Source organism: Lepisma saccharinum, chromosome 24 (assembly GCF_977018435.1).
Source record: "Lepisma saccharinum chromosome 24, izLepSacc3.1, whole genome shotgun sequence".
NCBI classification, from domain to species: Eukaryota; Metazoa; Arthropoda; class Insecta; order Zygentoma; family Lepismatidae; genus Lepisma; species Lepisma saccharinum.
The window spans coordinates 37,143,916-37,166,675 of record NC_139252.1 but is presented as its reverse complement, the minus strand read 5'-3'; the positions used below and the strand labels follow the sequence as shown (position 1 = coordinate 37,166,675).

Here is a 22,760-nt window from a genome sequence, read left to right as displayed (position 1 = left end):
GCCTATGAGCACAGTTGTACAGGAAATGACACCCACATGCCACAACAGCAAATCATGAACGCAAAAGAATATAAAAATCCAAGTCGATAACGACTGGTAAGCTTCTTATCTCTCCTAATTGATCCCCCATTGTTTCTTGTTCCTGGCCCATACACGTGATCATTATTTTGAATAGCATGACTGTTATCACATCACGTGTATTACTTAACACTGTCGGATGAAAATTTGGCGTCACAGATAAGTTTTATAGATCTTTTGATAACGTAACTTCTTCCATTAAACCATCAAGAAGTTAATTTTACGCGGTTCAGTGTAGAAAGTAGATATATTTCTAGCGGATCCAAAGAGATATTCAGGTTAGTATTTTTGAGAAGGTTTATTTAATATCGCATTGGGGAAAATTTTGATTAGGTGAGATATTTGTCTCTGGGGCATTCGGCGAAAGGGGATTCGGCGAAACGGGAGGTAACCTTGAATTCGAACACTACTTACGCCAAAGCAATGAGGGAAACGATTCAGCAGACAGGATAAAGAAGTAAGAGTATTATTGTAAAGATTTTTTTCAAACGTTAGCTGATGATCCAGAAATGCCAAATATTAATTTCACACAAGTTCACTGACTGGAGACTCATATGGCGTGGGCAGAATAACTGTTCAGAGTATGAAAAAGGCCATAGGAAATGGGAGAGGAAATGAAGTCCATTTCCATATACCACGAAAAAACTACAAGAGAGAAGAATACAACCGGATTATATGAATTTGATGAAGCAGTGCGTAGCTCCGTGTTTAGTTTTTATGTTCGTGGAGAATATCCAACTGCTCAAACGGTGAGAATGGGACCTCTCCAATGGTGTGGTGGTAATGTCGTCTTGTAATCAAGGAGTCCAGGGTTCGATACCCGTTGGAGACACATAGTGGTCCGGATCCCACTTTAAACTGTAGTCCCGATTAGCCTTTCTGTGCATAAAGTGTACGTAAAACAACAGTTCAAGAAACGATTAAACTTGATTTAGCAGAAAATATAAAATTTCGGCGTTCAGAAATAAAATCCCTGTCACGAATTCTGCAGAGTTTAAATGAAAGCATAAAATAAAGTATACTCGTATAGTAAGTAGGGGTCGTAAGTTGAGGAAAAATCCTTTTTTTCCCTAGTGTCCGAAAACGAGGCCCAACATAATATATGTTCATTTTGGGTTATTGTAGACCAGAAAAATGTGGGTTTTATTTGTCCTTTTTGCCTTTTTCGGCGTTTTTTGGCATATTGGTCCTTTTTTATCCTTTTTTTTTTAGGTCTTAACGGCTTTTGTTTTTGCAACTTCACCTTCTTTCGACTACGTTTTTACTGCCCATTCTCAATTCGAATCATCATCAGTTCATCACCTCTTAAACATCCTTTCTGTTGTAAAGAAATAAAAAAAAAGAAAGAAATACATTTGAACTATCTCTGAAACGAGAGAAAAATATTTTTGGACTGAAAGAAGATGCATTTCATTCGTATAGTTTTTTCGCACTGTGTGTTCCATACCACTAGGATTTTGTATTTTTTTTATTCATTAAATATGTAATTAAAACTGAAGTTATTAATTAATTTGGATAACATTTATAGGTCCTCTTTTCCGTTTTACGTCCTTTTTTGATATTTTGAGGTATTTTTATAGGTCCTCAACTTGCGAGCCCTAACAATAAGTATCAGTGTAAAATAAAATCATAAAATATAAATATTGTAATCCGAGGAAGAGAGAGCATCAGCGAGACATGGCAACAACGCGTGACCACGAGGCTCCTATTTTCGTTTTCCGCAGTATAGTAACAAAAAGAGGCCCAAAGCTCGAACTGAAGTTAACCAATATATGCGTTATTGCGCTTGTCATTTATCAGTAAACCAATAGTTATTGAGTCGGTTTATTTTACTTCGCAATTCTGCCACTTTTGAATAATTTGCGTAGATTAGGATTAACGATATTAGAGACGGCGATTAGGGGGTGAGGAGGGGCAGTTGCTCCCTCTTTTGCAAGTTTTCCGTCCTTGCCCCCTCCTCCCAGTTTTGGAACCCAATCGCCGCCACTGAATGATATGACGAACTTCCACTGCTTGAGCGGCTCTTGAACAGATCCCTTTGATTTTTCCTGCTTCTGAGCACACAAAAAAGTGCACCCATAAAAAAGTGCCATGACTGACTATCTTTGTTATCTTTGCTCACACCATCTTGAACATCAAGCTCGAATTTATGACTCAATCAGAGCATGCATGTTATGCCACCCCGAATAATAATAGATCACATATTCAGAGGAGGATTTATTTCCCTGGTTGGGAATGAAAATATGAATGTAGAGCCTAAGATGAAAAAGTAGAAGGGCGGAAATTCCATGACTTCCCCCTTTCATTTCCGTGTCTTCCCATTTCGCCGAATGGCCCAGAGGCGAATTATATCAGATTTCACACCTAAGTAAAGTTTTCGGCGAAAGGGGAATTCCCGTTTTGCCAAATCCCCCTTTTTGATTGAAGGAATATTTTCCTCCATGTAAATGTCAGGTCCTTTATAAGTTCTAATCGTGGCGGCAAACTTGTGGTATACGAATTATTCATGTATCGCATTTGTAAACGAGTGGAGGGCAGATCTTATTGGAAGTATAGGAGTGGTTGAAAGGCATCAGTTGCGTCTAAAGCTGGAACACATAAGAACCGGAAGTAGCGAGAATTGCAGCTCGACAGGTCGTCGACAGAATGAAGAAGAGAGTGCATGAGTCATCATTGGAGACAGCCGTTGCATTGGAAAAGTGCAAACCTACTGAAATCGTCCTACAGTATCATCCGAGGATGCCTGTTCCACTTTATTCAGTGTATATGGAGTGTGGTGTCTCTGGGTCATTTGGCGAAACGGGATTAGGCGAAACGGGATTCGGCGAAACGGGAGGTTGATTGCTTGATTGATTTAGTTTATTTCACTTCGCGTTTTGTGCCTCTTGGCTAATTTGCGAACATGGGGATGAGTGATGAAATGATGAAAGTGATAAATGGACATTCACAAACAACCAAGTCCGAGCGGGATTCGAACCCGGGACCCTTGGCGTCACAGCGAGATGTGCTAACAACTCGGCCATAGGGTCAGGCGAAACGGGAGGTGTACGGCTACAGAGACACCATCCGAACTCTTACGGATTCATCACTCTTTTGAAAGAGCTGCAAAGCGAGAATGAAGGGTTAATTATCATGTTGGAAGCTGGTAACGGACCGAATCGACGGAGGTTATTTTTGCACTTCAGTTCCTAAAATTTCCAGGCAGAGGGAAAATTCCCTCTATTCAGGATATTCGGCGAAAGGGGATTCGGCGAAACGGGAGGTAACCTTGAATTCGAACACTACTTACGCCATAGCAAGGAGGGAAACGATTCAGCAGTGGCAACAACAATGAGGAAAATTAACAAAATATTTGGCATTTGTTGGGTGGTTTCTTGTGAATCTTATTGTTCGGTGGAAGGGTTAAAATAAGAGACTGCATTCACGAAATAGTGATGATATTCAAAGTGTATCAATAACGCAAAAACGTGAAGACTAGTTCAATAGGTGATTTGCTAGGTGAACTTTCCGTAGAGATACAGACCATTCCAATCAACGACTGCGTGTGAAAGAGATTTCAATAAAATGTACGTGTCTGTTACTGAACAACAAAATTGAATAAAGGTTGATACAGTATGACCATTGTTATTTACTGATGTCAATGACCTCAGAGTTGCAAAAATAGCCATTTTAACGATTTTTAACATATTTCATGTTTTACATAAAACAAAACTTAAAATTTGGTTCCTCTTTTGAAATTTTTCGAACTGCAGCTAACCTATTTCATTTGCAGTTCCAGTTGTGAGTTTAGAGGTTCGCAATGCCAAAATTTGCCAAAGGAAAAAGTAGAATGAAGCCCAACTAAGAAAACGCAGAAATACTCAGTTTTTCACTGAAAAAATCCCTTTTTTCCAACCACTTCCAACTCTGCCAACAGTGGACGATTTTCCTGTAACAATATTTTCTGAGATGTGCCTAAACGAAGGACGCCATGCTGCAACGCATCATTTAAACATCGAAATATATGTACCTATTCGAATGGAATCTTAACGGCACTGACCTCTATCGCGTTCATACACAAAATCCAAAAATGCCCCCCCAAAAAATAAAATTCCAAAGATTTCCCCCTTCTGCATTTTCTTCAATTTGAACACTGGGCGTAAGAGGTATATTTTCATTGTCATCAGCACCGTTAGCGTCATCATGATAATAACAATAGCCAACTTCAAGTAATCGCTGACATCAAAAAACTGCACCCGTTCGTGTCGAGAGACAAAGCTATAAATGCGACCAGGCCGATTGACCTTGAAGCGCGCATTTTCGTGACCCGCAGTATAGTACGTTACATTGCAAAAATCGCCATTCAGTAGTGGAATGGATCTCTACAAGGTCAAGGTAAGTTCCACCTATCGAATAGAGCCCTACCGTTTTAAATAACATGGTTGTAACTATCCTGGGTGGAATCTAGGCCTAGAAACTATTTTTATTTCAGCGAAGGACTTTGAAGTAATGCTCTGTATTACGTTTGGAAAATCAATCACCTAGCCGGAATGTGATCCTACACACAGAAAACTAAATGCATCATATCGATTAATGCACCAGAATGCATCGATTGATGCACTAAAATGTGTTCTATGGGTTCTTCAAAGAATCAGATTCACATATGATGCATTTGGGTCCATTTTTGTATGTCGTGAAAGAAACACCAAAGTGAATCATTTGATTCAAGTGAGGATTTATTTCAGTCGAGATGCACTTCAATGTATCAGTTGATGTTCATTGATGCACCTTCCTGCATTTTTTGGATGATGCATTCTGGTGCATCAAAACATATCAACTGATGCATTGAAGTGCAACTCGACTGAGAGAAATCCTCACTTGAATCAAATGATTAGTGTTGCCCACGAGACGAGACTTTGGCCTGTCTCGTCTCGTGGAGTCTCGTGGAAATGCTGTCTCGTCTCGAAAATATTCGTTTGTCTCATGACACATGGTCAATCTCGTCTCGTCTCGAATTTTTAAAAGCCTGTCCCGTCTCGTCCCGTGGGCAACACTACAAATGATGCACTTTGGAATTTTTCACGACATACAAAAATGCACCCAAATGCATCAAATGTGAATCTGATTCTTTAAGAAGCCATAAAACACCCTTTAGTGCATCAATCGATGCATTCTGGTGCATCAATCGATGCATTCTGGTGCATCAATCGATATGATGCATTTAGTTCTCTGAGCGTACATTTAGCTACATTATCTAGCATCTCGCCAGTATCAGCATTTACAATGTCTTCGTAAAGTTATATGGCGGAGAGAAAGCACTTTCCACGTACAAATAACCGGGTAAGAGCAGGAACATTAATTTGCGTCAGGGAAAAAGCGGGCAGAAGCCTTTGGAAGATCGAGGGGTTCCAATCTTGAATACGGTTTAACTTTGAGAGCTTCGAGTAAATTTTACGTTCTAACAGTGCTGGAAGGTTATTGACCTGACAATTTATTTCCTTGTCAAGTTATTTTGGACTGAGCACCGTTCCCGACATAATACAAAGCGTTTTCCTTGTTCCCGACATGACTCTTGAGGCTATTCCACTGCTCAGTTCCGATACAGACATTCACCCATTGCCATTTGGCAACAGAGTTCCGTTGGAGAAAGATAGATTAAGAATCACCAGTTCACCGCAAGATCGTCAGTTTCCTATAGAGGGATGGCGAAACTTCACTTGGTTTTCTCGTAATACAGGATTTTCTTTAATCGGTAAATATACGAGTCATCTCTCTCTCCTCTCATTCCTTATTCCTTTGATTCTCTATTCCATTATCGCTCGTCTCTTTCTTGTTTCCTTTCGTCTAGTTTCCTACCTAGTTTCTTTGTCTCCACACATGCATACATACAGGTTTACCTAGTACGATTGTATCTCTCCATCTCTTTCCTGTGTGTGTGGCCGTGTGTGAGAGTCTTGTGTGTGTGTGTGTGTGTCGTCGCACCAATTTCAAAGCCACTCAAATGTGAAAATCTTGACTATATCTCCTACTGCAGTTTCTGAATAGTTTCTGTTGATATATTATGTGCAAACGTATATAATCTAGTAAGTAGTGTTAAGTAAGGGCCTACTTTACTGACGACAACATTTTATTCAATTGTAAAACATGTTTCTTGCCCGGAACTTGAATATTACAATGCTTGTATCTTAAAACTAAGTTTAGCGCATTTGTGATTTTGGCATTGGTGCGACATAATTCGCCGACATTTTACATTTTTGCTTGGTTTGATTGATTGATTGAATTGTTGTTTTAAGTCCACTTTATGCACAGAAAGGCTAATCGGGAATAGGCCTACAGTTTAAAGTGGGATCCGAACCACTATGTACCTCCAACGGGTGTCGAGCCCGGCATCCCTTGATTAGAAGGCTATCATTTTCGCTTGGCTAGATGTAAAAAGAGAAATAATTACATAAAACCCTTGTCCCTAATTTTAATAAAACTTATATATTGACAGTATGAACAAAACAGCTTCAGCGAATTTTCTGTAAGTTAAAATCGTCGCCTTGTATTCAAGGGGTCCCGGGTTCAATACCCGGTGGAGGCACATAGTGGTTCGGATACAACTTTAAACTGTAGGTTTAGTTCCAACAATCCAATCTTTGCATAAAATACACTTAAAGCAGCAACTCAGCTCTACAAGTTAAAACAATTTTGTCTCAAAAACAAATTCAAATTTAAAATTGCGGCATCAGAATTTGGGGTCGTTTCAGTCATTACCGAAAATAATATTACAAAGTGCCCAAAATGTCATGAGTTGAGTTGTGTTTGTTGTGTTTAGTCCAATTTATGCACAAATAGGTTAATCGGGACTGGACCTACAGTTTAAAGTGTGAACCGAACCACCATATACCTCCACAGGATATCGAACCCGGAATCCCTTGATTACAAGGCGACGATGCTACAACCAAAATATCATACTGTTATGCTCTTATTTTTCAAGCAGGCATTTTTCAAGCAGGCATGAAGCTGTTGTGGCTTGCGTTTGGTAGTTTCTATCTACTTGCTGCAGAGGGCACCGAATCACCGTGTTTCCAACCATACGCCTCATCCTTCTCATCAAAGCAGACATACGCCAATCCTCAGAGATGCTTCGATCTATCTTCCTATTCAGGTATTGTATTAATAATGTTAATATTTTCATTCAGTCTCTGTGTGGTTGGTTATTTTGTCCCTAGAGGGGGGAAGTTTCAGCAAATTATTTCGAAGCATTAAGCTATCATATAAGTGTTATATATATCGGGAGAGCAAAAGGTAAATGTGCGCCTACACCATGCTTCATTACGCAGAGAAAAACTTCTCTTTCTTGATGTTTGTTGGTATATAAGAACATGGACAGTTGGTTAGTAAGACACTCATTATTGTCAGTCACTCATTGTTGTCAGTCACTCATTATTGTTTCTTCAGTTGTTTCTTCGGAGCGTGATCTTGCAAAGCGCGTAACTGCATTAGCAATACTCAACACGCTTGTCGTGGTGCTTTCTTGCAGATTTTGCACTACTGTTATTTTGTAGGGGTGTAAATGTAAGTGGTTTTTCAGTGCGGTTCTTGCGCTGCAGTACGACGCACTCACTTGCTGTGGCAATTTACGAATTGACTTCTTTGGGCTTTGCTCTATTCTAATCGAAATGTCCTGTAATTTGTCCTCTGTTAGAACTCGTTACCTGCCTCATTTCGGCGCATACTTCACTGATCCCTTTCTGCGAAATTTATCGATCAACTGCCGCACTGCATTACGATGCGGTGGATCTGTATCAGGAAACCTTTCCATAAACTTATTTCACCTCCATGTCGAAAGACTTGTTCCACCAAAACCACACGAGCTTCGGGTAACAAAACCATTGCTAATGCAGTTCCGCTTATTGCGCGATCACGCTCCAAAGAAACAAGTGAAGAAACAATGAGTGACTGACAACAATGAGTGTCTTACTAACCAACTGTCCATGCCCTTATGTACCAACAAACATCAAGAAAGGGAAGTTTTTCTCTGCGTAATGAAGCGTAGTGTAGGTGCACAGTTACCTTTTGCTCACCCGTTAGCATTCCAAATTGTAATAAAAGATGGATTTATGTGGCAAGTCATACTAAGAGGCCCGGAGGCCAGGTCTATCCTAATATATTTGTCGGTCATCAATTCTATTACAAGAAAACAAAAATTTAAGTCACGTTAATCACCTAAAATTTTATTTCCTGTCTGTTACTGGATACGATTGATTGGTATGTTTTCGTTTGTATGAGATATATTTATTGTATTTTAACATAAAATATGTTGTTATTAACTTTTACACACCTCGTTGATGAAAAAGCTGTAAAGCTACTTACGTTATAAAGTTTATGTTAGGTCTATTTGTTCTCTCATATAAAACTCTATTTTTGGAAACGGTGGAACAATTTATTCTTTGGTTTGAATGGTGGAATGTGAACAACGTAACATTGTTCCTGTGTGTATTTTTTTCGATCTAATGTATTTTAACTTTGGTTATTTGAACATAATATCTGTTGTTAACTAAAAATAGCAAGCTATTTGCTATTTTGTAACTTGAAATGACTTATGCCAATTTCAAGAGGGGAGGGGGGACGGAAATATTCGACCCCCTTCCTCCTCTCCCGATGCACATGGCTACAATTGTTCCATGTTTTACTTCTTTGCAGATGAAGAGAAACAATTGTTTTCCAACCTGGAGAGGATCAAGAGCGTTTTGGAACCGCATGTTGAGGAAGTTTCGAGATTAGCTTACGGGAAGCTAGCTGCTGCTGAAATTAAGGAGAAGTTTGAACCTTTGAAGAGAGGAACGCCAGGATTTGGACATCACCTGACCACGCGACTTTCATATGACCAAGATGACGTAGCCAAACTTTCCAAGGAGTCGAAAGCTGCCGTCTATGTCGCTGAAGAACTGGCTAGGATATTAGCCGATGAGTGAGTAGCCTGTGTCTAGAGTAAACTAAGATCAATTTAAAATTCCCTTATTTTTTGTCAAGAAGGAGTTAAAGTAGCCAGTGTTCTGAATTTTTCTATCCATGGGTTTTGTAAGGAAATGTCGAATTGGTGACGTTGCATAATAATTTCGTCTGGTTAGCTCAAGGGTGGACAATGGTGACTGCTTCGTTAGTCATGGATGCAAAAATTTTCTCTATCTTTCATTTTCACCATCTCATTCTTAATTATTGTATTTCTTCTTGTTTTCTATATTATCTCTTCCTTGTTTATCTACTGATCTCTCTTTATCATTGTATTTCCTATTCTCTTTCTATATATCTTCCCACTTTATCTAATGATCTTTCTTTCTCATTGTATTTCCTCCTGTTTTCTATTTTTATATTTATTTCTGCCTTGTTTATATACCGATCATTCTTTCTCATTATATTTCTTGCTGTTTTCTATCCTTTTCTTTATCTCTTTCCCTGTTTATCTACTGATCTCTCTTTCTCATTGTATTTCTTCCTGTTGTCTGTCTTTATCTTGTCTTATCTCTTCTCCTGTTCATCTACTTACTTTCTTTCTCATTGTATTTCTTCTTCTTGTCTGTATTTATGTTTCTTTATCTCCTTCCCTGTTTATCTACTGATATTTTTTTTCATTGTATTTCTTCTTGTCTGTCTTTATCTTTATCTCTTCCCCTCTTTATCTTTCTTTCTCATTGCATTTCTTCCTGTTGTCTGTCTTTATATTTCTTTATCTCTTCTCCTATTTATCTACTGATCCTTCTTTCGCATTGTATTTCTTTCGCTGTGTCTCATTTTTATTTCATACTACTACTTTCTCTGTTATTTTGTCTTATTTTCTCTTCCCCTCGCTCAATATTTTCTCCCTTTTCGTTCAATCTTTCTCTCACACACACTCTCGTCTTGTATGTTTCTTACTCTAGTATAAATTATTCTCAAAATTTCTCATGTGGGCTGCTTGAGTGGGGAGAAGGGCTAAGAATATTTCACGGTGGGCTATAGCCGCATCTCCAATGGTGACCCCATCGATTTGAACGGATGACTTCAAGCCCATCCCCCACTGGAAAACCACAAATCTTAATTCCTGAAAACAGACAAAAAAAATATTTTGTGACAGCAGAAACAATTATGTAATCAGTATTCCAGCAGAATAACTATATCGAATTAGCCACAAAAGTAAATAAGTTGTATAAACCAGGACGGAAGTTGACATTTTCCATAAAACGGTTCCACAAGATTTTTGTGTGAAATATGTCTAAAACGTTCTTAAAGAATTCTCCTCATTGAGGTGAGGTAAGAGTTATACCAAACTCTGTTGATTCAGATTAAATTCAATTAATGTTGCGAGTTAAAAGTATTCCCAAGTATATAATATTTTATAACGGTAACTGTTTATATAATCAATTTTTATGTCAAAAGTTGATATTTTTGGAAAATACCTTTCTCGTTCGTTGCTGTGTAGTCGACTACAATTCTACGTATAAATGCAATGTCTACATAGGTAACATTTGCTTGAACGTCTGCCTGCGTCTATGCAGACAAGGTAAACTATAATAATTAATTTACAGCACAGTATTGAAAGAAAATTGCCACTTTTAAATCAAGCCAGTTCGTAACCGGATAAGAACAACCTTACTTACAAGAAGAAATTCTTGAATTTGTTTCAAAGCAACATCTGTTGGGAAAGTATAAAGTGTAGGTAATAAACAGACGGCAATCTTGAGAGAAGAGTAGTAAATTGTTCAATCACGAGAACATTTCATATATTCTGTATTATAGCAACAGAAAATTGTTCATAATTGTAAAGAAGAATACAAGGCACTTCTCATAACAATTGAAATGCTCGATAATTCTATTTCATTGTTACAACCAGAGGCGTCTCGTGAATGCATGCGTCAATTTTGGGAAAAAAGGACAGCTTGCTCTGCGACGACATTCATGAGCGTTTCTACATTCTAATGTCTTCATGTAGGAGAAGTATTTATTTTACACGAGAGCGCTGAACTAAGCTTATATTACATTTCTTGGATCTGAAGTGACGCATGCGTCAATTGTGGGAAAATAATTATTACTTTCTTTCACTTCAGATCCAAGAAATGTAATATAAGCTTAGCTCAGCGCTCTCCTGTAAAATAAATACTTCTCATATATGAAGAAATTAGAATGTAGAAATGTTCATGAATGTCGTCGCAGAGCAAGCTGTCCTTTTTCCCACAATTGACGCATGCGCAGCATGCACCGCATGCGTTCACGAGACGCCTCTGGTTACAACGTCCAATGTAAAGCTCATACTAGAATTCGTGCCAAGCTAATTGCCAGCGCGGAACCCTCCTTTTTAACAGTAACCCACTGTTGCCGCGTTTACCTATGAAGAAACTTGATGTCAAACAGCCAATTAGGCCTACCGCAGCCCCATGTTTGGGCAACAAGCGGCAACCTTAGAATCGTTTTGTCAAAATAACCGTTCTGGATTCTAAATGGGTGCCGAAAGATGGCGCCACTCGGGTATAGTAGCCATGTTCTTTACATGGTCAAGAGCGTCTGCACATAGACCCAATGCTTTTGGCAAACAAAAGCACATTTTGTGTTTCTTTTCTCTACTTAATAATAAAAGCCTATGAATAATATTTTTGTGTGTTTCAGGTACAACATAAAGCTACCGGTTGCAGCGAACATTTTGCAGTTCCTCAACATCACCGTCACGAAAGAAGCTCCTTGCAATGAGGATGTTACATGTGATCCGTATAGCAAGTACAGAACTGCTGACGGTTCATGTAATAATTTAATAAATCCCACCTGGGGCATGGCGAGGACTGCTTTTGAGCGGCTACTACCGCCAAACTACAGTAACGGTAAGATATATGATCACGTGGTATCGTTTTACATAAGGAGCACGCACTGGCGTAGCCAGGTCTAGGCTTACTGGGCTCATGCCCTTTCCGAATTTTTGCCAAATTACACTGTTTTACAATTAAAAAAATTACAAAACAAAATTCATGAAAATCGATTATGGAGTCTTGAATTCTAAAATGGCATTAAAAGTTTCTTTTTACGTCATGCAAGGAAATAAGGCTAAAACCACCAGTGAATATTGTGTATGTTCCTATACGTAGCGGCCTTATTTCCTGCCAAAATTACGCGAAACAAATCATGTATTCTCTCGGACTATGGATCAGGTGAGTTGTGAAAATGATTCCTGGAATCATTTCTACAACTCACCTGGTCGATAACCCAAGAGAATCTATTCGTCATTCATCGCCAGGAAAGCTTCAAGTCTTACTTCAAATCATCCACTAATAAGAAGTGGTAACATAATGTAAATATAGCATTAAAAAATATTTTTAATGTTTTCCGCAATTTTTAGCATATTTTGCTTTGATTGAATTGGTTTATTTTACTTAGCTTTTCTGCCGTTTTTGGCTAATCACAAACATGAGGATGTGTGATGATATGATGACATTGATGAAGGGAAACTAACAAAGAACGTCCATGCCAAGGCAGGGATTGGAACCCGAGACCTCTGGAGTCATAACGCGGTGTGCTAACCATTTCGCCACAAAGGTCGACTGACATATACTGCATATACTCCAGCAGAAAACTTAAATTTTCTGCTATGCTAATTTAATCTAGCAAAAGCATGGTAGTCATATATGATGAACACAGGGACATTAAAAGTTATTATTTCAGCAAAATTTTCACATAACAAATTTCGTCAATAACTAACTCTCTAGCATTCTTAAACCCGAAGGTTTATGACTGAAGCAACACAAGACTTCCATCCGTCCCTATCCTGAGCAAGATCTATCCACTCCTTTCCATCCCTACCGATTACCCTTAGGGCCATCTCAACGTTATCCATCCACCTTCGTCTTGGCCTTCCTACAGGTCTCTTACCATCAGGTTTCCCAACAAGAATCCTCTAAACTCTTCTTTCCTATCCCATTCGTGCCACATGGTTATCAAAACAATATATAATCTAAGGTTGTGCCCTACTTGTAAAAAACAATTCTGGCTACGCCTCTGGGTACACATTTACTTCAGTTCTGTCGAAATGGGCTCGAATATTGAAGAAAAAGCTTCGGTTGCATTGTAGAATATATATTTCTCTCAATGTTGCATTTGCAAACAGCACTTTATGTCTAAAGTCAACAAATGTGTTTACCCTCTGGTGTGGTCTCATGGAGAATAAAAGCAATCAGTACATGTCAGTGGCAACAGTGAATCTGTGACACGTGGTTGCATACATATACGTAGCACCGAATCGAGGCCTCAACGAGCATCTACATCCACATTCGCTCGCTCGTACTTGTTTGAGTCTCCCACCCTCGAACGTACAATGGAATATCATTTTAATGTGACATTAATCGTAGACACATGTTTGTAAAATGTCCATTCTGGCAGTTTCAGCCCACAATTATTTGTTTCATTTTCACATATCGCTGTATTGATAAGATAAACTAAACTACATTTTAGCATGGAGATAATGACTATGTTCGCTTAAGTTTCAATTTCACTGTGTCTTTCTCTTCACGATTCATATTTGAGGGCCCTACCACAGACAAATTACGGTTATACGTGTACTACTGGGCTTTTGCATGTTCGAGCGTTATTCACTCGAGCGAAGTAGCTCTCAATTCCGTACGCTCTCTAGCGCCGTCCGTTCGAACTATCCGGCATTCAAGCGAAATCCTCTTCTTGCATATACTCCCTTAAGTACTACTCAGAAACATGTCATCGAGTCCTGTAATAAATGATTTTGAAAGTGCCTTTGTATAACAATGAACTATGTTGATATATTTTTATTTGCAGGTATAAGTGATCCTCCGGTATCGGTATCTGGAGAGCCACTGCCGGGCGCACGATACCTGAGCAGCGTTTTGTTTCCGGACAAAGAGAAGCCGGACAATGTGTCTCTCCTGGCACTGATGCAGTGGGGACAGTTCATATCGCATGACAATGCTCTGTCCGGAAGCCCAGAATCAAGTAAGTGTACATTCACATCCAAATTTTGGAACCAATGGAGGTTAAGAGAATTTTTGAAGGATTGTTCCAACACACAATGTACTCTTATTAGTTTCATAATCATATTATGCATACTGATTTACACTTTTAAATCCAAGAAGAATGTAGCTAATGAGAAGAGTGTATTAATTTGATTAATTGAAATTAGGATTCGCGATGTGTTAACACTAATATATAGGTAAGTCTGTAAATAGGTTACATACGTTTATTAAAATAATACTAACTGTTACATACGTTTATTAAAATAATACTAACTGTTACATACGTTTATTAAAAATATACTCACTGTTACATACGTTTATTAAAAAAATACTCTGTTACATACGTTTATTAAAAAAATACTAACTGTTACATAAGTTCATTAAAAAATACTAACTCTTACATACGTTTATTAAAAAAATACTAACTGTTACATACGTTTATTAAAAAAATACTAACTGTTACATACGTTTATTAAAAAAATACTAAGTGAGATAATGACTTGAAAGATAATCTTCATCTACACTGATACACTTATCCCGCCCCTTTGTCAGTGGCCCAAAACCTGCCTCATGGCTGCTGTCCCAGCCACAATCGCATCTTCATCATCCGTGAAACGTTTGCCGTCACCGTGCGCACACTTTTTGGAAAGTCAAACAATCATGCATTATGCTGTAGATCAGTGGTTCCCAGACTTTTTCCTTTCATGGCGCCCGTAGTGTTTCAAGATGTTTCCTTAGCACCCAAGTCAGAATGTAGGCCTACCTAACACTTGCAACGCTCAGTTATTGTGGTTAGGTTGCTTGCCTAAGTTAACAAAATGAACACATATTCCAAATCCCGAAACATTTTACATGTAAAAAGTACATATGAAGCAAGTATAACAATGTATAGACCAGCCGCGGGGCACACTTTGAGAACCACTGCTGTACACTAAACCATGAGAACACCCCATTACAGTTGCTATGCTGTCACTCGCCTGTTAGCTCAAATCATTTCCTCCACCACGTACAGTTGTCGAGTACGTTCGCCATTTTTAACTGAACTATCCATGCGAGCGTTTGCTATCTGGTGACTGCTATAACTGAATATAATCGAGCTGAATTGTGCTGCCACCTAATGACACCTTTAGAAACTACTCAGTACTATTTTACGCCATTCCACATCAGTTTGTGACCCATTTACTGATTTCACCTTGTACAATGAGGAGATTTGCTTAACTCAGAACAGTTATGCAATCATGGTGCAATAGATTAATCTGTGCGATGGCAAAAGTCAGAGGTCTAATTGGAAGTGACTACAATCGAAGCTCAAAATGGAAATTCCTAAATGGGGGATGGGGTGGTGGTGAGGTTCTTGATCGAGTTTGAGGAAAGGTGGAGGATGCTAGTATGGTTTAACAGAAAGGGTCCTAGCTCGGGGGATGAGTTATGCACATTCTCTTAACTGGGAGAAAGGCATTTGACTGAGTGTGCCTCACCATTTCAAACACTTCATGCAGTTTATTTCGGGTGGGCTGTGATACTGTTTGGGTGGGATATGATACTCTTTCTTTCCCTGTAACTTTCGTTATTTCTATTTCCTTCTCTCTCTCTTTTGATCTGTCTTCTTCTATCAACTTCTGTTTCTCTATTTCTCTCATTTCCATTTGTCCTCTGGTTTCGTCTATTTCTTCTCCTTTCTTCATGTATTGCTTTCCATTCTTGTCTGTTTCTTTCTCTCTCTTTTTTGATGTCACTCTCCTTTTTAATTTTGTATTTCTCTCTTTATCCCCTTCCCATTCGTCCTATGTTTCCCTATATTTCTTTCTTCCTTCAATTATTTCTTTCCTTTTTGTCTCTCGCTCTCTCTCTCTTTTCACCTTCTTTCATTTCTCAGTCTGTTTCCCTATATTTATTTTTCCATTCTTCATCTATTTCTTTCCTTTTGTAAGTTTATCTCCTTTCTCACCTTTTATCCCTTTCTACCTCCTTCTGCTACGGCTTTCTCTCTTTCTCTCTCTCTGTTATACGATTCTTTCTGTGTGAAAGGGGTTCTTTCTCTATAGTACAATTATGATTCTGAGAATGTCCTGTGCAGGTTATTTGTAGGGGATTAAGACTATTTCATGTTGGGCCTGGACCCAGCCATGTCCCCCCAGGGGCAACGCTCCCGCTTGGAGATGTAAATCAATCATATCTATTAGAAGGTTATGGCTGTTCAGTTGGGACGATTAGATGAAAATGGTGATATAATGTTAAAATGTGTCTCTCTCTTCTTAGGTGCGTCGTGCTGCAGTTCTGACGGAAGCCATTTACCGGATGACCAACTCCCTACCGCCTGCCTGCCCATCGATATACCTCCAGATGACCCTTTCTACTCTAAATTCAACAGGAGGTGCATGCAGTTCGTAAGAACTGTCCTCGCACCACGTCCGGACTGCAGTTTGGGGCCCGCTGAACAGGTAAACTAAACATTTAACAGAAGTATTACACCATTATTAGTAGCGCACAGGAGTCGAAAGTTGGAGACCAACTTTAGTGGCTCATTTACTGTGTTGTTCATGTATTCTGTATCGTTTTTGAACTATCACTTTCCTCAGCTGCCTTTGCCATGTTCCGTTTAGACAGAAGAGTAATCATTTATCGCCAAAATGCATTCATGAGAAGTAATAACACTGACCCTATTGGTTATTAAAAACTGACAAAAGTTATAGACCAATTAGAACAACTGATATGACGTACTGGCTATTTTCCACATCTTGTGCTTAGAATGCAGTCGTATTGAGCGAAACTACCGGTCAAATACGCGCTTGATACCAGAGACGCCTGGGTAAAAGTGCGCTGTTGCCAAGAATCGTTGGTTCAGCCTTCGATGTGGCAACGTTCACCACGCAGTGTTGCCTACTCCTAGTTTAACACCTTCATTCGAAGGAAAATGAGTCATTGTCATCTTTAATCGTTGTATCATAAGACAAAACAAAATTATACAGTGTCGTAAACATAAATGTGGCAACCATGTAAGTTGTGCCACCCGCCTAACGCAGTGTTCCCAAGTGTAGACTGCAATTGCTGGCGCCAAAAACCATTGGCCTACCATAATCTTCGTAATGTGATTAAGTAGGAACAGAACATTTTCTGGGCATCGAAATAAATAATAGGCCTACAATGTCACTTTTATCTCCTTCGGTTTAAGCTTCAGTACCAGTGGCGGTGATTAGGGAGGCGAAGGGGGCAGTTGCCCCCCACTTTTCGCCACGATTTCTCCAGCACTATGCTAAATCTTATCTACCAAGGAAAAGTAAACTGTCCTTCCCCCCCGCAATTCTGGCACCATCCCCCCCAGTTTTGGAACCCAATCGCCGACACTGATCACAACCAATGCAGTAAGAAAATAGCATTAGTAAAGAAAATAGCATTAATAAAGAAAAAGTCATCGAGATTTAGAACAATATTGTAATGAAAACTAAATGCAAGTGGAATCTGAACACTTATGCTTCTTTTCTTTGCCAATAGATGGGAGTAGTAACACACTTTTGGGATGGATCCATGGTGTACGGCAGCAGTGTAGAGCAGACCAACTCTTTACGAAGCTTTATCGGCGGTCGGTTGAGGACTCAAGTACGGAATGGATACGAACTGCCACCGCAAGTTGGTAAACCCACGGAGGAATGTGACGTGGATTCGGACGATGATCCTTGCTTTATGGCAGGTAAGATATAGCCCCGTTTAAACGGGAATTACTAAAACTAAATCCTTAAGTAAATGTTTTCGGGTTACCAGCCAGGTAAATTTGGCATTAGCGTCCACTGTTTCTAGGGCATACATTATTCTCATCATCAAGGCATGTTTATTGAATACTATACAAACCTATATTGGTTCGTTCTGGGTCCACGTGGAGGTTCATGCTTTATCGGATAATGGCTATGGCTTCCATTACTCTTCTGTTCCAGTAACCGGCACATTGGGCTGTGATTTTGCTGTCTGAAAATACAGTAAAACCTCGTTAATCCGGACATCGATAAGCTAATCGGAGAAGGGGCTTGGTCTTGAGTTGTGGTATATTAATGGTCTTTACCCTGTGTCTGGCGAGAATTCTGCTTAATTTTCCGGAGGTGTGGCCGATGAATGTTAAAACTGTGTGATTGAATGTTCCTCTCTGGTGTTGCCATAGGTGCGGCGAAGAATCTGTACTTGTAAGAGTCACGTATTTTCCGGTTGTAAAGAATCGGCCCTTGTAAGGGCCGCACTGTTGTTCCTGGCTGATCTCTGCTAAGATGTAACTGCCCTGGTAAGCGCCCTGTTGATATCTCTGATGTGGTATCCAGTCTGTTGTGGAGAGATTCTAAGCTGGGTGAATACTGATTGTAAGTTTTCCTGCAATAAATTGTAACTACCCAGCGGCCTAGCGTATTTAGAACTGCGGGACGTCGATGCTTACGATGGAAACTATGGATATTTAGGTACAGGTCGGGTGTGCATCGGTCGTCTTATGCTGGACGAGTAACGTTAACTGAATAAGTTCAGTGGTAATATAGATGTGATGGCTTCAAGTGTACGCGATATTCGTCCTTAAGGGGAAGCGGCCAATCCAGAGCGATAAGAAACGCAGCAGCGTGTAGAACGAGGTGCGCGTAGCACTTCCTCCCGCCACGTCGTATCTCTCGGCGCCACCACTGTTGTCTGGTTGGTCTGCGGCGTATTCCCCACTCCCCTTGCCAGCATGTAGAACACCCGCCGTAAGAGTAGACAGGAGCAATAGCTGCAATAGCCATAACAAGACACACACACGAAGTAGCGTTAATAAGATAGTTTTATTAACACATAAATTAGTTATAATTGTTGAGTATTATCAACAATAAAACTGTAGATTAGATATCGTGACAAACGCGATAACAAGACAGACATTCCCAACTCACAAGAACAAGGAAGGAATTATTTTGGTACGATCCCTAATTCTGACCAACCGCTTTTTTTACTGTTAAATATTTACAACAAGAATTTATAACATTGAATATATTTTAACCCTTCAGGAGACGAACGAGTAAACCAGAACCCGCAGCTGACCGTCATGCACATCATGTTCTTGAGGGAACATAACAGAGTGGCCGACGAGCTCTCCCGATTAAACCCCAACTGGGACGACGAAAGGATATTCCAGGAAACTAGACGCATCGTCATCGCTCAGATACAACACATCACGTATCAGGAATGGCTTCCAGTGATGATGGGTAAGTGTTACAACTTAACATACGTGGTGATATCAAAAAGATTGCGGAATCGACTTTCGCATCCGGGCTAACTGGGTTGTACCCTATGCGCATGCGCGGCAAACAAAGCCCGTATGCATACTTTGCTAACGTGTGTGAATTATACACTCTACTAAACAGAGGTGGGATTTATGAACCGTTATGACAGAAGCAAAGATATTCGTTATTTCACATTGGATACAGTAGTTTTAAAATTGTGGTGAGGTGGCACTTATTCCCTTTCCCGGAACCTTCAGTGATCTTCAGATTGTTACGTTCAAGGTTTAAGCTCACTTAATTACTTACTATTACTCCTCTTCGGAGAACACAATACTTTCCAGCCTACTATGAGGCCACCTCAGACGTGGGAAGCACTTTAAGAGTTTTTTTTTATTACAAATATCTTAATTTTACACAGTTTGGACTCCATAAAACTTCCGCTCATCTTAATTTCACACAACTGCACTCACAAATAAAATTCGTGTTCGATATAAAAGTCTTGAAAATATTGCTTGAGTTCACTAACGAAATCATTCATTTTAAATTAACTTACATTAGCCATACTCAATATGCTGACCAAGGCAGAAATTTATTTTATTATAAAACATAAACTAAACGTAACGTTTCAACCTTCTAGCAAGGTCTTCTTCAGACTCTGTACCAAGTACAAATGTAACAAGGTACAAAACAGGACGATATATATACACAAACATACTCCCCTCCAGACTATTAGAAAGTTGTTCTGGAACATTCTAGCAGGTGGCTTTCTCTTGTCAACTGTACTTTCAGCTGAAAGTGAATGTTGTTGGACTCTTTATCTCACGCTCTATTTCCTTCATTCTTCTTCCTTCTTCTCTTCTCTTTCTCTCTTGTCCTTTCCACTCTTTCTAACACCTTCTTCCATTCTTTGTTTAACTTCAGTCCCCCATTCCAGTTCATTGTGTCTTCTTCACCTTTCTTCTCTATTTCCTTGGTCTCTTTCCATTTTCTCACCAGTATTCTCTTCTCCCTTCCTATCTGCTTAGCCTCATCCCACTCTATGTCATGTCCTGTTTTTCTCGTGTGTTTAAATATCGCATTTCTCTCTCTCTTAAGTCGTATATCATCCCTATGTTGTTTCACCCTGTCTTTCAGCCTCTTTTTCGTTTCTCCTATGTACACACTCTGACATTCTTTACATTTCACTTCGTAGATAATCCCTTCCTCTTCTCTGTTTTCCTTTTTCTTGTTTGCATTTTTCCCTATTCTTAAAATGCTTCTTCCTCCCTTCCTGTAAGTTTTAATGCCCACTTTTCTAAGCACTTTGCATATATTTTCTGTGGTCTTCCCACACTCCTTATTCCAAACCTCCTCTCTTTTTCTTTCTCTTCTAATTCTCCCCTGCCACTTTTCTTCCTTTTTCTGTTTATGTCCAGTCTATCCTCCTTCTCATAGCCATTCTTTTCCGGCTGTTTCCATAGGCTATTTATTTTGCATTATTTTTCACATTCTTTCGTGCATATTTTCTTGATTCTGTCCTCCATATTCCACTTACACTTCTTTTGTGGCAGAATACCCCTGCTGCACACTTCTTCTGATGCCAATCGGTTTCAATTTTTTGTCCTCTCTTCCTTTTCATCAATATATCTAGGTAGCTTATCTTGCCTTCTTCTATTTCGAGTTCCAATAATATCCCTTTTTCTTTCATCTTTTATTTCTTCGGCAAATATGTCGAGCTGCCTCTTCGTTCCCTTCCATATGCCAAAACAATCGTCCACATATCTGCAAAACAGAATTATTTTGTCACCTCCTTTTTCTACTACTTTCTTTTCCCAATCATTTATAACCAATTCAGCCAATGCTGGGCTTAGTCTAGAACCTATATTCAGTCCTTCACTCATTAACATTATTTTATCCCCCATTATACTGTAACCGTTATTCCAAATGGTTTCCAGCACCTTCACTACACTTCCACTATCCAATTATCCTATAATTTCTTTTCCAATTCTCTTTTTAATAATGTCCGAAACGTATATATATATCGTCCTGTTTTGTACCTTGTTACATTTGTACTTGGTACAGAGTCTGAAGAAGACCTTGCTAGAAGGTTGAAACGTTACGTTTAGTTTATGTTTCATAATAAAATACATTTCTGCCTTGGTCAGCATATTGAGTTTTTCATATCATGGAAACAAGGCTTAATGGTGTTACAATAAATCAACTTAATACAATTTTATTGGACTTACAGCTTTGCATGTAATCAATAAATTACGTCACCTAGCATCGAAAACTGAAATCTTAAGGTTAGACAATAACCAATGGAAATTATAACAAAATTGCGTCAAACAAATTATGACGTCATACTATAACACAAGTATGTTTTATAATTTACATATTAAACACTGAATTAGTAAATTATGTTGGCACACAACAAGACCTTCATAGCTTAAGATCACTTAACGCCATAAAGGTGAGCTAATATCGTTATAACAATAAAAAAAAACTACACCACTGAATTCTCCATTTCGTCACGCTCATCTTTTCCACTACAACAAAGGAAGAATTGTTAATTCACTCATTGTTCTTACAGTTTTCTGCTATTCCGTTACTGTAAATCATCTTGTTTCACAGACACAACTCTTTGTATAGAATAGGAAGGATGTATTTTTGTGAGGAGAAGCCCCTATTTCAACTCTTTTTCCCTTGGCTAGCAAGTTCAGTCATGGTATGATAGTTTTCTTACCAAGCATCATATAGCGGTTTAGAAAAAGTTTAATTATATTCATGATATATAAATAGTTAGATAAACAATAGGTCAGATTTTCTACATGAAAACATAATATTTTGAAAGAGAAGTAGAAATTATGAGCTACTTTCGATAGTAGAAAGCAAATCCTTTACTGAAATACTGAGAAATATCCCTATTGCCATCTATTGCCATACTTTTATGCTATTCTGTTTGTGTGTAGTAATGATCATACAATAGCAATTCTCAATAGAATGTACTGGTACTCCTTGGGGTACAATATTGCAGTTACTTCATAAATATTATTCAATATAACTTTGACAGTTGTAAATCAACTTGCAATTGTTACTTTTCAAAAAACCACAAAAATAAGCTTTCACTGATTACTGTCAGTTGCAAAACTATGTTATAGTTTCTGATAGGAATGCGCATGCTCAGTACTCGCATTCATTATTATGACTATGTTACAAATGGCATGAAAGCAAAGAGGAACTGAAGGACAGAGAGCTGTAGGTAGTGAAAGACGAGAGAAACTTCAAGGTAGGAAGAAACTTGAAGATAAAGATAAGGTCATAGAACAGGTCTGGGCAACTCGCCCTATTTGTAGAAGAGCGCTCTCGTATGCACACAAGGAATTTATAGTGAGCACGGTCACTGTAACATTGTACGAGAATTGGAAAGGAGGAACGAGGCCTTGAGGCTGCATTATGCACGCGAGAAGGTCGAGGGAAGACGACAAGAGGGAAAAATGAAACACAGGGGAAAGCA

General features: G+C 39.0%; 1 protein-coding gene across 1 annotated transcript in view; it reads left to right on the top strand.

The window, feature by feature from the left end:
- The first annotated feature begins 332 nt into the window (after window positions 1–332).
- LOC145978078 (salivary peroxidase/catechol oxidase-like) overlaps window positions 333–22,760 on the top strand; it is a 32,117-nt gene continuing 9,689 nt past the window's right edge. The window contains exons 1-8 of the mRNA XM_083110496.1: window positions 333–356; window positions 7,055–7,207; window positions 8,746–9,013; window positions 11,683–11,891; window positions 13,849–14,022; window positions 16,302–16,483; window positions 17,535–17,730; window positions 19,052–19,249. Coding sequence (XP_082966622.1) covers window positions 7,057–7,207; window positions 8,746–9,013; window positions 11,683–11,891; window positions 13,849–14,022; window positions 16,302–16,483; window positions 17,535–17,730; window positions 19,052–19,249 — 1,378 coding nt within the window. The 5' untranslated portion in view covers window positions 333–356; window positions 7,055–7,056. The remainder of the gene's footprint in view (window positions 357–7,054; window positions 7,208–8,745; window positions 9,014–11,682; window positions 11,892–13,848; window positions 14,023–16,301; window positions 16,484–17,534; window positions 17,731–19,051; window positions 19,250–22,760) is intronic.